The following is a 12,549-nucleotide window of genomic DNA, read 5'->3' on the forward strand; positions in this document are numbered from 1 at the left end:
TTCTCAGCAGTGAAGTAAGAGCCGCATCTCAGATGGAACTGTCTGAGGCATGAGTGGATAAATCTTACAAAATGCTATAGGCAATCCTGCATTGAAATTACCATAGGAAATTATTGTTGTCAGGCATTCTGTTGGTAGTTCATATCGGTAGAATTGCTAGCAGATGGGAAAATAGATGAGTCAGGGTACAGTATTAGCAGCCCATGTTTTTTTAATCACAGGCCACTAATAATGTCTGCAGCATCTGTGAGATTTGTTTAAACAGTTGCTAGGAAGAGTTTGTTTTCCCAGTAAACACAATAAACCTTGTACAGTATTTTCTTGATGGACTATTGACTAAACGTGTTAACATTTATTTACATGCAAGACTATTTGCTTCATTGTAGTGGTGTCTCGTTTATTCTGACTTATTGATTATGCCAACTACTCGTAAACCCATTAAGCTTGAAATGTTACCACATTTATACACTTGAAAACCTTGTAATTGAGCTAGCAAGGTGGCTCAGTGGTAAAGACCTGTGCCACCCGACACCAAACCTGACAGCCTGAGTTCAGGCCCAGGACCAGAATGTTAGAAAGAGGGAACCAATTCCCGCACGTTGTCCTCTGACCTCCACACACTCAGGCATATGCAAAATAAGTAAATGAATAAACATTTTTAAAATCTTTATATTCTTTGTATCTGTTGCTTGTTTTTTAAGACTTATAAGAATATCTCCAGTAATTAAAAATATGTTTGATAAACATAATATAAAAAAAATCCAAGGATTTTTCTAAAATAGTTAAAATTATTTTAGAAAGTAATTCAGTCTTGCTATTTAGATGCGATATTTTAGTTTGGAGAGTAAAATAAGTGTGTAACTTAAAGATCTGCCGGTGCTTCCTGTCAGCAGTTAGAACAATGTTCAGGTTTTCTCATGCCCAGGAATAACCCTAATTGCTGACAGTTTAGACTGCAGAATTATCAGTAGGGTGACTTAAGTTTATGTTCCTTTTTCTCTTTTTGTATCCCCCCCCCATTTTTTCTTAACCTTATTTTTCATCTCCACTTTTACATCACGGAGTTGTTTGTACTGCTGATTTACGAAGTACTGACATTTTTATTTAATGAGCAGATACCTATGTGCCCTTCTGTCTGTTGTTGTCAAAAGTCATGGGCTTTTCCTGAAAGTCTTATTTAAAACAGAAACAAACTAGCAAGCTAACCTGAAGCCTAGGATAAGGACAGTTCTGTCTCTCCCAGTGGTTCTCTTTACTCATTTCAAATGTCTACACGGGTTCTCCGTCTCTGTAGACGTTCCCTGGATGGTTCAGCTTGGCTGGCTTAGAGACCCTGGGAATTTCTTAGTAGCCATGATGTCATGGCACTAACTTCCCTGTAGGCCTACGTGGAAACATAACTCAATATCCCATGAAATTTCGTTTCAGATCCTTACACACTTGTGGGATGAAAGTATTTACCCTTTAATGGAAGCCGTAAGCCTCTTTCCACTCTTCTGCCTTCTTGTTTGTCCCCATTGTAAAACCACCCAAGAAAATCTTTCAGTTTTTTAATGAGAAGCACAAAATGTTACTTTAAATATTTGAGATCTAACAGGTCAGAAATACATACCTTGATACTGTGCTGGATAATTCCCTTACCAAAATTAAATCGTTATAACTGGTTTGTGGACTTTTTGTTTCCTTCAAGGCCAGGCAGGAGAAAAGTCCTATACGTGAGCTTGCTTCAGAGAGAGGCATGCTTGGGGGAGGCAGGGAGAAGTAAAGAGATAAGTTTGGGATTTTCTCCCACAGACTTAACAGTACGGTAGCTGAGTGCCAGTTACCAATATGGTAGAATGGGAGGACCACAAGTTGCAGCAACACAGAAGCAAATACCAAAATACCAAAATTTGTTTCTCCCAGGTTCATGCAATTTAATTTACCTGATTTCAGAAATTAGTCTCACTTTGTTGTTATTTTTATATCTTGCCCCATGCTCTGGGAACTTCTTCAGCCAATGGCCTTTGAGATGCTGGCCCACTTTGGGCGTGGTCTTGAGTACTATAAAGAGGTAGGGGTGTGGGCAAGCCCCCTGGCTGCTGGATTTGTGGATTTGGTTCCTGTTCCCCTCTCATCCAGCAGACTGCTGATCTGTGAGTCTACCCCTAAATAAAGAACCCTTTACTATACTCCATTCTGAGCCAGTTGTGGGACTACTTCATTGTAATAGACTACATCTGGTGCCCAACCTGGATCCCAAGTCCTCGGGCCCAGAAACTCCACCCCTGCCCACCTGGCTTGATTTCACCTACTAAGCAGTTTGGTTTTGTTTTTTTCCAAAACCCCTCTGCAGCTGAGCTACTCCTTTGGCAGGCCCTCTGCGCAGCAACTTGGCAATAGTCGACTACACCCCTGATTGATTAAGTTATAGGTAATGGGCTGTTAGGAGGCAGGATTTGTTGGAGGAAGGAGGTCACAGTAGGTGTGTTTTGAAGGGTCTCTCTTGTGTGATCTCCTGTGTCACTTTGTGCTCGGTCTACAGTGAGGTGAGCAGCTTTCCTTCACAATGCCCCCCACCATTCTGTTCTGTATAACCACAAGTCCAGAAACACAGGACCCACCTGCTGGGAATCACAGGCTCTAAACCCGTGAGCCCAGTGACCAGGAACCACAGGCTCGAAACCCATGCACCTCCCTTAAGTTGTCTGTCTTGGTTTTGTCACAGTGACAGAAAGCTGACTGACAAAGCCTCTGGCTGCACCAAGTTGTGGGTACTTTTTAGTGTCAAGACCGTCTACAGATCATATGATCAGGAGAGAATCCTTTTTCCCATTTAACTTCCTCCATCGTAGGCTTCAGTTCTGTCTTACATGCTGCTGATTCCTGAAGTCTGTGTCCCAAGCCCTAAAAGAACAATTTCTCTCTGGTGATTCCACCTCGATGCCTTCTTTCCACCTCTAACTCACTGAGGCTAAAGTCACTTCCCTGCCTTTATTGCTGATACCAAACGCAGCTGATTACCTGTGCTCCCAGCCAGTCAACGAAGACACCTGCCAGTTCTCAGTAACTCTCTCCCCATCCTCTCCCGCTCTGCTCTTTCATCCCCAGATTCTCAGTGGACCACTAAATGCTGATGGTGGGTGGGTCTTCTAGCTTTCCCTCCATGATAATCGATTTGCTATTTAAGAAATTTCTCTAAATTTCATGATCATTGTTGTGGAAGTTTTATAGTTACCCTTAAGAACCATAGCCATCGTTTTTGCCTCCCCCTCTCTCATCTCGTCTTTTGTTTCTCTTCTTAACTCTCAGCAGCCTGCTCAGCCCCTCCAAAGAGGAGGCACATGTGCGCATTGTGTGCACAGCCCTGCTACCGTTTCCAGCTTTCTCGCGCACCAGTGAGCTCTCTGTGTGGTCCCTCCTTGCCAGCTAAGTTGCAAGCTTGTGAACAGCCTTTTATTCATGTCTTTGTCCATAGTGTTTGGTGTACAGGAAGTCTGAATAACTGTTTTAATAAAGGAGTCTCTGAAGTTCTCCACAGCCTAACCTGAGGACATAGCTAGCTGTTCATTGTGCAGAAGTTGTTCTCAATAGCCCCAGCCGTACAAGGCTCCAGTCCAAAGCTCAGACCTAAAACAAACAGTCAAAATGAACAGGATGCACCTTACCCCACCCACGCCCCGTCTTCTTATGTCAGGCTTTTGTCAGTCTGCTCTAGGGTAGTGCTTTGAAAGTTATTTAATACAGTCTCTAGCTCTCAGTAGATCCGTGGGCCTGATGTAGTCATAAATATACCCTGTGGTAGCAGGAAAAGAAGTGAGAGGTTGCTTTCAGATGAAGATTTCTGAAGGAGAAGGCTATTATGTAGCACAGATTAGTGATATAGATATTTTTCATGTGTTGATAATGAGAACTTGTCATCAAGGGAAGGTTTTTTGAGACCCTATACCTCCACTCCAGAAGCCATGCGTCTATAAAACGCCCTGTTCCAAGTGAGACAACTTGCATCACTGGAACAAAGACTGTTTAGGTGCTTGTTAATTTACGTTACAATGGACCACTAGTTCCTTGGCAGTGCTACCACAGGCCTGCTCATAATTCGTACACATTCATAAATTGTATACATTGGAAGCATAAAGTCTGTTAAAAGAGACTTTTTCTTCTTTCCTTGAATTCAAACCCTTGTCATAATTTAGCATTTACTAACTGCTGGCGATTTGCCCCAGTAAAGGAAGGACAAGACATCCACAGGAGAGTCTTAATGTCAGAGATTTTAAAGTTGGGGTAGCTGCTTGCTTCCCATGACGGGCTGTTACACTGGCCTGAGATGACCAATCCCTCCGAGCCCTGTGCTCTTACTACTACTCACTTGCACGTCGTGGTTTTCAGCAGTGAGCCAGGAGGTTCTGAAAGTGTACGGTCTTATAATGGAAAAAGGATTAGACTATCTGGAGTACGACTGTGAAACTCGGTCATAACTTAATTAGAAAACACTTTCTGGAATCAAATACCAAATTCTGTTGTTTAAATTGTGTGGTGTAGAACTTCAGAGATGAGAATGATTGGCGTGTACTGAACTAGAAGAACGCTGGTGTGTGGCTGGGGAGCTGACTGGGCAGTTAGGCACGCTTGCCGCTCTTGCGGAGGGCTTGAGTTCAGTTCCCAGGGCCTCTGTGAGGTTCTCACAACTGCCAGGAACTAGCTCGAGGGCACTCTGATGTCCCTGACCTCAAAGGGCATAGGAATTCAGTGCACATAGTCACAGTCACTGATACATAATTTAAAATAATAAAAATAAGTCTTTGTTTAAAGAGAACACTGAAGTAGAATGGACTCCATAGACGTTCTGGGTACCTCTGTCTTCAGAGACGTGAATCACTGAGGTAGAATTGACTCCATAGATGTACTGGGTACGTCTGTCTTCAGAGATGTGAATCCACGTCTATGCTGGTTTACAGAACAATGTCACATGGTTTTTTTAATTCTTTTTATTGATATTTATTGAGCTCTACATTTTTCTCTACTCCCCTCCCTGTCTCTCCGCTTCCCCCTTCAACCTTCCCCCGAGGTCCCCATGCTCCCAAATTACTCAGGAAATCTTGTCTTTTTCTACTTTCTGCTTCCCATGTAGATTATATCTATGTATGTCTCTCTTAGTGTCCTCATTGTTGTCTAGGTTCTCTGGGATTGTGGTTTGTAGGCTGGCTTTCTTTGCTTTGTATTTAAAAACCACCTATGAGTGAGTACATGTGATAATTGTCTTTCTGTATCAAAATAATGTTTTCTAGCTCCATCCATTTTCCTGCAAAATTCAAGATGTCATTATTTTTTTCTGTTGTATAGTACTCCATGTGTAAATGTACCACATTTTTCTAATCCATTCTTCGATCCAGGGACATTTAGGTTGTTTCCAGGTTCTGGCTATGACAAACAAAGCTGCTATGAACATGGTTGAGCACATGTCCTTGTGGCACGATTGAGCATCCTTTGGATATATACCCAAAAATGGTATTATTGGATCTTGAGGAAGGTTGTTTCCTAATTTTATGAGAAATCGCCATACTGATATCCAAAGGGACTGTACTAGCTTGCATTCCCACCAGCACTGCAGAAGTGTTCTCTTTTCCCCACAACCTCTCCAGCGTAAGTTGTCGTTAGTGTTTTTGATCTTGGCTGTTCTTATAGGTGGAAGATGGAATCTCAGAGTTGTTTTGATTTGCATTTCTCTGATGACTAAGGATGTTGAACATTTCCTTAAGTGTCTTTCAGCCATTTTAGATTCCTGTGTTGAGAGATCTTTGTTTAGGTCTGTACTCCATTTTTTTATTGGATTATGTGATCTTTTGGTGTCCAATTTTTTGAGTTCTTCATATATGTTGGAGATCAGACCTCTGTCTGATGTGGAGTTAGTGAAGATCTTTTCCCATTCTGTAGGCTGTTGTTTTGTCTTGTTGACCATGTCTTTGGCTTTATAGAAACTTTTCAGTTTCAGGAGGTCCTATTTATTGTTTCTCTCGGTGTCTGTACTGCTGGGGTTATATTTAGGAAGTGGTTCCCTGTGCCAATGTGTTCAAGTGTACTTCCCACTTCCTCTTCAGGGTCAGTGTGCCTGGCTTTATGTTGAGGTCTTTGATCCATTTGGACTTGAGTTTTATGTATGGTGATAGATATGGGTCTATTTTCAGTCTTCTACATGTTGATATCCAGTTATGCCAGCACCACTTGTAAAATATGCTTTCTTTTTTCCATTTGATATTTTTTGCTTCTTTATCAAAGATCAGGCGTTCGAAAATGTGTGGATTGATATTTGGGTCTTCTATTCGGTTCCATTGGTCCTCCTGTCTGTTCTTATGTTCCTGGGAACATCTGTCTTCAGAGATGCGGGTCCCCGTCCATGCTGGGCTCACACAGCAGTGTTACATGTTTGTATGGTTCAGAGAGTTTTTAGCTTCCTTGTGCATATGTCTTACCCCCACCGTGATTTGAACAGAACCAAGCAGGGAAGAAATGTGTAATTAATGGGGAAACTGTATGCAAGTGTGCATTATAGCAGAGTTTAAAAGCTGGGTCCGCTGGGTAATTAGGAGCCTGAGGCAGGAGAACCTTGAACTTGAGGCTAGCCTAACATATACAAGGTAAAGTTGGGACTGACAGAAAGACTCTTCCTTTAAAAAAATAAAATAAAAAGCAATAAAGCCAGGGAGGTTGTTTTGTGCTATCCAGCGCAGCCCAGCGGGGCTGGTTTCCCATGGCCGGTGGTGCCCACCCCAGGGCGGCTGCTCGGCTTCAGCTGAGCATCCTCCCACAGCAGTGTTCCTCCCGGCGTATTTTTGGAGCTGTCTCCTGTGACTCATTCGCGGTATCCTCAGAACCTTTTTTTAGCTGAGAGTAAGTTTGATTTGGGGAAGCAGGAGTCACTTGGGGCCAGGTATGGTGAGTAAACTGGAGGATCGGTGCGAAATGCTACCCCAGCCTCCTGTTTCGGTGACTAAGCAACGAGATTGTTTTCTAGCTTTGACTCATAAACAACTAGGAGTTAGCTTCTTTAAAACAAGAAAAACCGAGCTTCAGCTTTCATCATTTTCAAACTAAGTCTTTGTGCTGGTATAATGTGTCTGCTCCAGGATATCGGCTTCCCGAAGTTCAGGCTGGCTTTGCCTGGTTTTCAGGCACCCGCAGCTGCCTGTCCTCACCCCCTGCTCCCCACCATGCAGCCTCACTTGAGGCAGGCAGAGCCTTCTCTTTCATGGTTCTCAGACTGCTGAGATGCTTTCTCTGTCAGGACCAGTGTGGCCTGACTCCGTGGGAGTCTGCTCCCTGCATGCCTTGGACTTCATAGCAATCTGGAATCGTGTTTAACAGGGGTCTCTCTTCTTTGTTAAAAACCTAACCCTATTCCTAGTGTAATCAGAAAGGGCATGGTTTTAGGAGTTTTACATTATTTGGGAGTAGGAAAGCATATGCTTGCTCAGCACCTATGTGGGAGTCAAAGAGATACAAAAGATTTGGTTTTCTCCTCCCACCATGTTCATTCAAGGAATTGAACTTATACCTCAGACTTGAAGCAAGTGCCCTTACACGCTTACAGGGCCAGTTTGGGGTTTATGACTGTGTGAATGAGTGTGTGGAACAGGGCAGCCTGTAGCCCTGACGATGTCTGACTGTGTGAGTGTGGAACAGGGCAGCCTGTAGCCCTGATGATGTCTGACTGTGTGAGTGTGGAACAGGGCAGCCTGTAGCCCTGATGACGTCTGACTGTGTGAGTGTGGAACAGGGCAGCCTGTAGCCCTGATGACGTCTGACTGTGTGAGTGTGGAACAGGGCAGCCTGTAGCCCTGACGATGTCTGACTGTGTGAGTGTGGAACAGGGCAGCCTGTAGCCCTGACGATGTCTGACTGTGTGAGTGTGGTACAGGGCAGCCTGTAGCCCTGATGACGTCTGACTGTGTGAGTGTGGTACAGAGCAGCCTGTAGCCCTGACGATGTCTGACTGTGTGAGTGTGGTACAGGGCAGCCTGTAGCCCTGATGACGTCTGACTGTGTGAGTGTGGTACAGGGCAGCCTGTACCCCTGACGATGTCTGACTGTGTGAGTGTGGTACAGGGCAGCCTGTAGCCCTGATGACGTCTGACTGTGTGAGTGTGGTACAGGGCAGCCTGTAGCCCTGATGACGTCTGACTGTGTGAGTGTGGAACAGGGCAGCCTGTAGCCCTGATGATGTCTGACTGTGTGAGTGTGGAACAGGGCAGCCTGTAGCCCTGATGACGTCTGACTGTGTGAGTGTGGAACAGGGCAGCCTGTAGCCCTGATGATGTCTGACTGTGTGAGTGTGGAACAGGGCAGCCTGTAGCCCTGATGACGTCTGACTGTGTGAGTGTGGAACAGGGCAGCCTGTAGCCCTGATGACGTCTGACTGTGTGAGTGTGGAACAGGGCAGCCTGTAGCCCTGATGACGTCTGACTGTGTGAGTGTGGTACAGGGCAGCCTGTAGCCCTGATGACGTCTGACTGTGTGAGTGTGGTACAGGGCAGCCTGTAGCCCTGATGACGTCTGACTGTGTGAGTGTGGAACAGGGCAGCCTGTAGCCCTGATGATGTCTAACTGTGTGAGTGTGGAACAGGGCAGCCTGTAGCCCTGATGATGTCTGACTGTGTGAGTGTGGAACAGGGCAGCCTGTAGCCCTGATGACGTCTGACTGTGTGAGTGTGGAACAGGGCAGCCTGTAGCCCTGATGACGTCTGACTGTGTGAGTGTGGAACAGGGCAGCCTGTAGCCCTGATGATGTCTGACTGTGTGAGTGTGGTACAGGGCAGCCTGTAGCCCTGACGATGTCTGACTGTGTGAGTGTGGAACAGGGCAGCCTGTAGCCCTGATGACGTCTGACTGTGTGAGTGTGGTACAGGGCAGCCTGTAGCCCTGACGATGTCTGACTGTGTGAGTGTGGAACAGGGCAGCCTGTAGCCCTGATGACGTCTAACTGTGTGAGTGTGGAACAGGGCAGCCTGTAGCCCTGATGACGTCTGACTGTGTGAGTGTGGTACAGGGCAGCCTGTAGCCCTGATGATGTCTGACTGTGTGAGTGTGGAACAGGGCAGCCTGTAGCCCTGATGACGTCTGACTGTGTGAGTGTGGAACAGGGCAGCCTGTAGCCCTGATGACGTCTGACTGTGTGAGTGTGGAACAGGGCAGCCTGTAGCCCTGATGATGTCTGACTGTGCTTTTCAGGAGATGACCCATAGCTTCCTGTTTCAACAAACAGACAAATACAGTTAGGCACCGGAGTGCTGTAGGTCCTTTTATATAGCAGAACAGGTGATCTTTTCTGAGGTCACAATGAAAAGCAGTAAGGACTGTGCTGCCGTTCCCTAAAGCCAACATGGCCAGACTGTAGTGTACCCGGTAAAATCTCATGGCCGGTTCATTCTCAAGTTGGCCACACCCAGAGCAGAACTTACACAGTGCAGTTTGAACCAGCTTTTTTGTTTGTTTGAATCACAATACTATTTTATCAAAACACCACTTGGGGTAAAAATATTCTAGATAATGTAACTCTGTTTAAGAGGTGACATTTTCGGCATTTGGTAAAATAAAGGGTAAAACTGTTGACTGAGCCCGTTTCTGGTCTGCCCCGATTCTTGTCCTGTCGGTGTTGGCTTTCCCCAGCACCCATCACCCCAACAGCTGCTGTTGAAAATGGCATATTGGTCTCTGGGTCTTTTCAAACGGTTTCTTCATCTTCCTTTTTATCATTCAGTCCTCTATAACAGTGCAGGCATTGGTCGCTCTGCTGTGGATTACTTGACGTTTCTGCAAGGTGTAGCTTGTGGCTTCTTCAGGGAAATAATTCATGCTTTAATTGTTGACCATGCTTCTAAGGTGGTGTAATAAATTTTCTGAAATATCTATTTTAAAACTCATTAGACTTCTAATATATTTTAGATTATTTTACAGTATTAATTTCTTTTTTCTGCATTTAGTTAAAAAATCTAAGTTTAGAAGAACTACAGATGCGTCTAAAAGCACTGGATCCCATGATGGAACGGGAGATAGAAGAACTGCATCAAAGATACAGTGCGAAGAGGCAGCCCATCCTGGATGCCATGGATGCGAAGAAGAGGAGACAGCAGAATTTCTAACAACTCCCTCTGCCCAGCATGACCAGAGACCAAGCCACCACAGAAGGGAAGGGATTGCACTACTTTTTAATCCCTAAAATATATGTTCTACAATTTTGCAAAAGTCAAAAACTAATGATGGTACACCTAGATAAGTTCCAAAGGCAAACTGTGCAGTTGTATCCACTCTGACTTCATTGTGAAAGGATGAGAACGATAGAAATGTGCTCTTTCTGCCAGCTGTTCCACAGCAACCAAACCAACCAAATTTAAAGCTATATTTGGAGACTTTGGAAATCCAAAACGGTTGATTAATCGCACAGCACTGGAGGGCTTTATGTTACAATCCTCTTTATTCCTGTGGAGAAGCCTATTTATTGTACCCCTTAGGTAGACTTATTTATTTATGCGGTTTCACTTTTTGTTTTTTAAAGACAAGATCAGGATAGTTTTGGTGGATGTCCAGACACACTGACAGATACAAACACACAACTCAGTTATACAAAAGCAGGGAGCTCTGGGTGCGTTCCTTCATCTCCAGTAAAAACAAAGCAGCAAGAGCAATAATGTCCAAATGGACCAGACATTTTTATATTGAAGAATAATTTCATTTCTCCCTTCTTAAATATTAATTCTTGACTTTAATATTGGTATAAATAAGGCTATATGTGTGTGCGTGTGTGTATATATGTGTGTGTGTGTGTGTCATACAGAATTGTACCCTGTAAAACCAAAGAAATCAATGAATCCTTGCACACACACACACACAAACACACACACACACACACACAGGTGTGGGAAATACAAAGAAATGAAACCCAAGAAAGCAATACAATTGTTTGCTGTATTGGTGCACAGTAATCTCATCAGATTATTCTGTGAAAATATGCTTTTGTCGCAGGACTTTTTGTTGATTTCATTTATTTCCTGGATTGATGAGCATCATGTATCTGACAATAACAAAACAGTAAAAATGTTTGTACTAAACTGTGTCCTTGGGACCTGGGGGGGAAAGCAGACTTAAGCTAGGAGACTCGTTTCTGAGTAGAGTCAGCATTTGTGTAATTGAACGGGGACCAGTCCTTCTCTGCACTACCCATGGCCATTAGAGTGTGTGTTGTTTTATGTATTAATTATGTGTGTACATCATGAAGACAAATAAATTCCACGGTGCCACCTGGCACACTTCATCTTTTTTTTTTTCTTTTTTAAGCTCATGGCCTGGACTCCGTTAGCAGGTCAGGTTGCATGGCTGATGAGGGGTGACCCTGAAACTTCAGCAAAACTACATAAAGATGTAGCTCAGGTTATTCCTCTCAGACCCAAAACTACATAAAGATGTAGCTCAGGTTATTCCTCTCAGACCCAAAACTACATAAAGATGTAGCTCAGGTTATTCCTCTCAGACCCAAGACCCACCGTTCGCTGGCAGGGCGCTCCCCTGCTCTCAGCCCCCACGGACACAATGGTTACAGGTGTGCTTGCCACAGGGGAAGGAGCCCTGGCAAACATCACACTCACGTCACAGCAACAGCTTCAGTGAGTGCAGGAGGTGTCCCCGACACTGACCACAGAGGGCAGGTCACCTCAGAAAGCTTCCACACATTTTTAAGCGGCATTGTGCTCAAGATCTTGCCTTGAAGTGACAATTGTTTTTGTTCTGTGGGATCCTTATACATAGTATATTGTATGTGAATTATAAAACTGAAAATAAGATGGCTAAAACTAACAAGACTTCCTTTGCTCAGCCCAGTTTATATAATACATAGCAAGGCATGTTTTCACTGATCCCACTCCTCTTTGTAGGCGACCATTTGGGACAGTCAGCCATGTTCGTCAGCTCAGACAGTATCCAGATTCCCTTTCTTAATGGTCTCTCCTGTCACCCACTGAACCCTGATGGCATCGAAAGACTAACTTCCACCATCCAAGCAAAAACACCTACTTGAGATGACAGAAACTAACGAAGACGATTTCTGCCCACCTGACTAAATGAGGCTCTTAGCCACTTGGACTTCCTGAGATACCTGAGTCAGGACAAGGGCTCCCTTTCTGTAATGCCTTGGTCTGATTGCTTTATAATACTTTTACACCCTGTTACTATATCTGCATCTGTTTACACAAACACACACATACACACACGTTTTGTTTTGCTTTGCTTTGAGACAAGGTTTCTCTACATATCCCTGATTGACCTGGAACTTGCTCTGTAGACCAGAAGCATCTTGCACTCACAGAGATCCACCTGCCTCTGCTTCCCCAGTGCTGGGACCAAAGGTGTGCGCAGCACGCATGGCTCATACACATTTTAAGAATCAAGAGCAATGAATATCATTTTACTCTGGAGCTGTGTTAAATGAGTCAGAACATTTGAGCATAATCTATCCTAAAGTTTCCGTCTTCTCCCTCCCTGGCCCTCGCCTCCCCGTCCTGCAGCAAACGCAGTGTTGCTCAA

At 44.5% G+C, this 12,549-nt stretch overlaps 1 protein-coding gene across 2 annotated transcripts in view; it reads left to right on the plus strand.

Moving 5' to 3' along the window:
* Stk3 (serine/threonine kinase 3) overlaps positions 1–11,081 on the plus strand; it is a 212,174-nt gene extending 201,093 nt beyond the window's left edge. For both annotated transcript variants that reach the window (XM_075961214.1, XM_075961213.1), the window contains one exon: positions 9,957–11,081. In XM_075961214.1, the coding sequence (XP_075817329.1) occupies positions 9,957–10,115 (159 nt within the window). In that variant the 3' untranslated portion in view covers positions 10,116–11,081. The remainder of the gene's footprint in view (positions 1–9,956) is intronic.
* Positions 11,082–12,549: the final 1,468 nt, after the last annotated feature.

This window comes from Microtus pennsylvanicus, chromosome 2 (genome assembly GCF_037038515.1).
Source record: "Microtus pennsylvanicus isolate mMicPen1 chromosome 2, mMicPen1.hap1, whole genome shotgun sequence".
Classification (NCBI taxonomy): Eukaryota; Metazoa; Chordata; class Mammalia; order Rodentia; family Cricetidae; genus Microtus; species Microtus pennsylvanicus.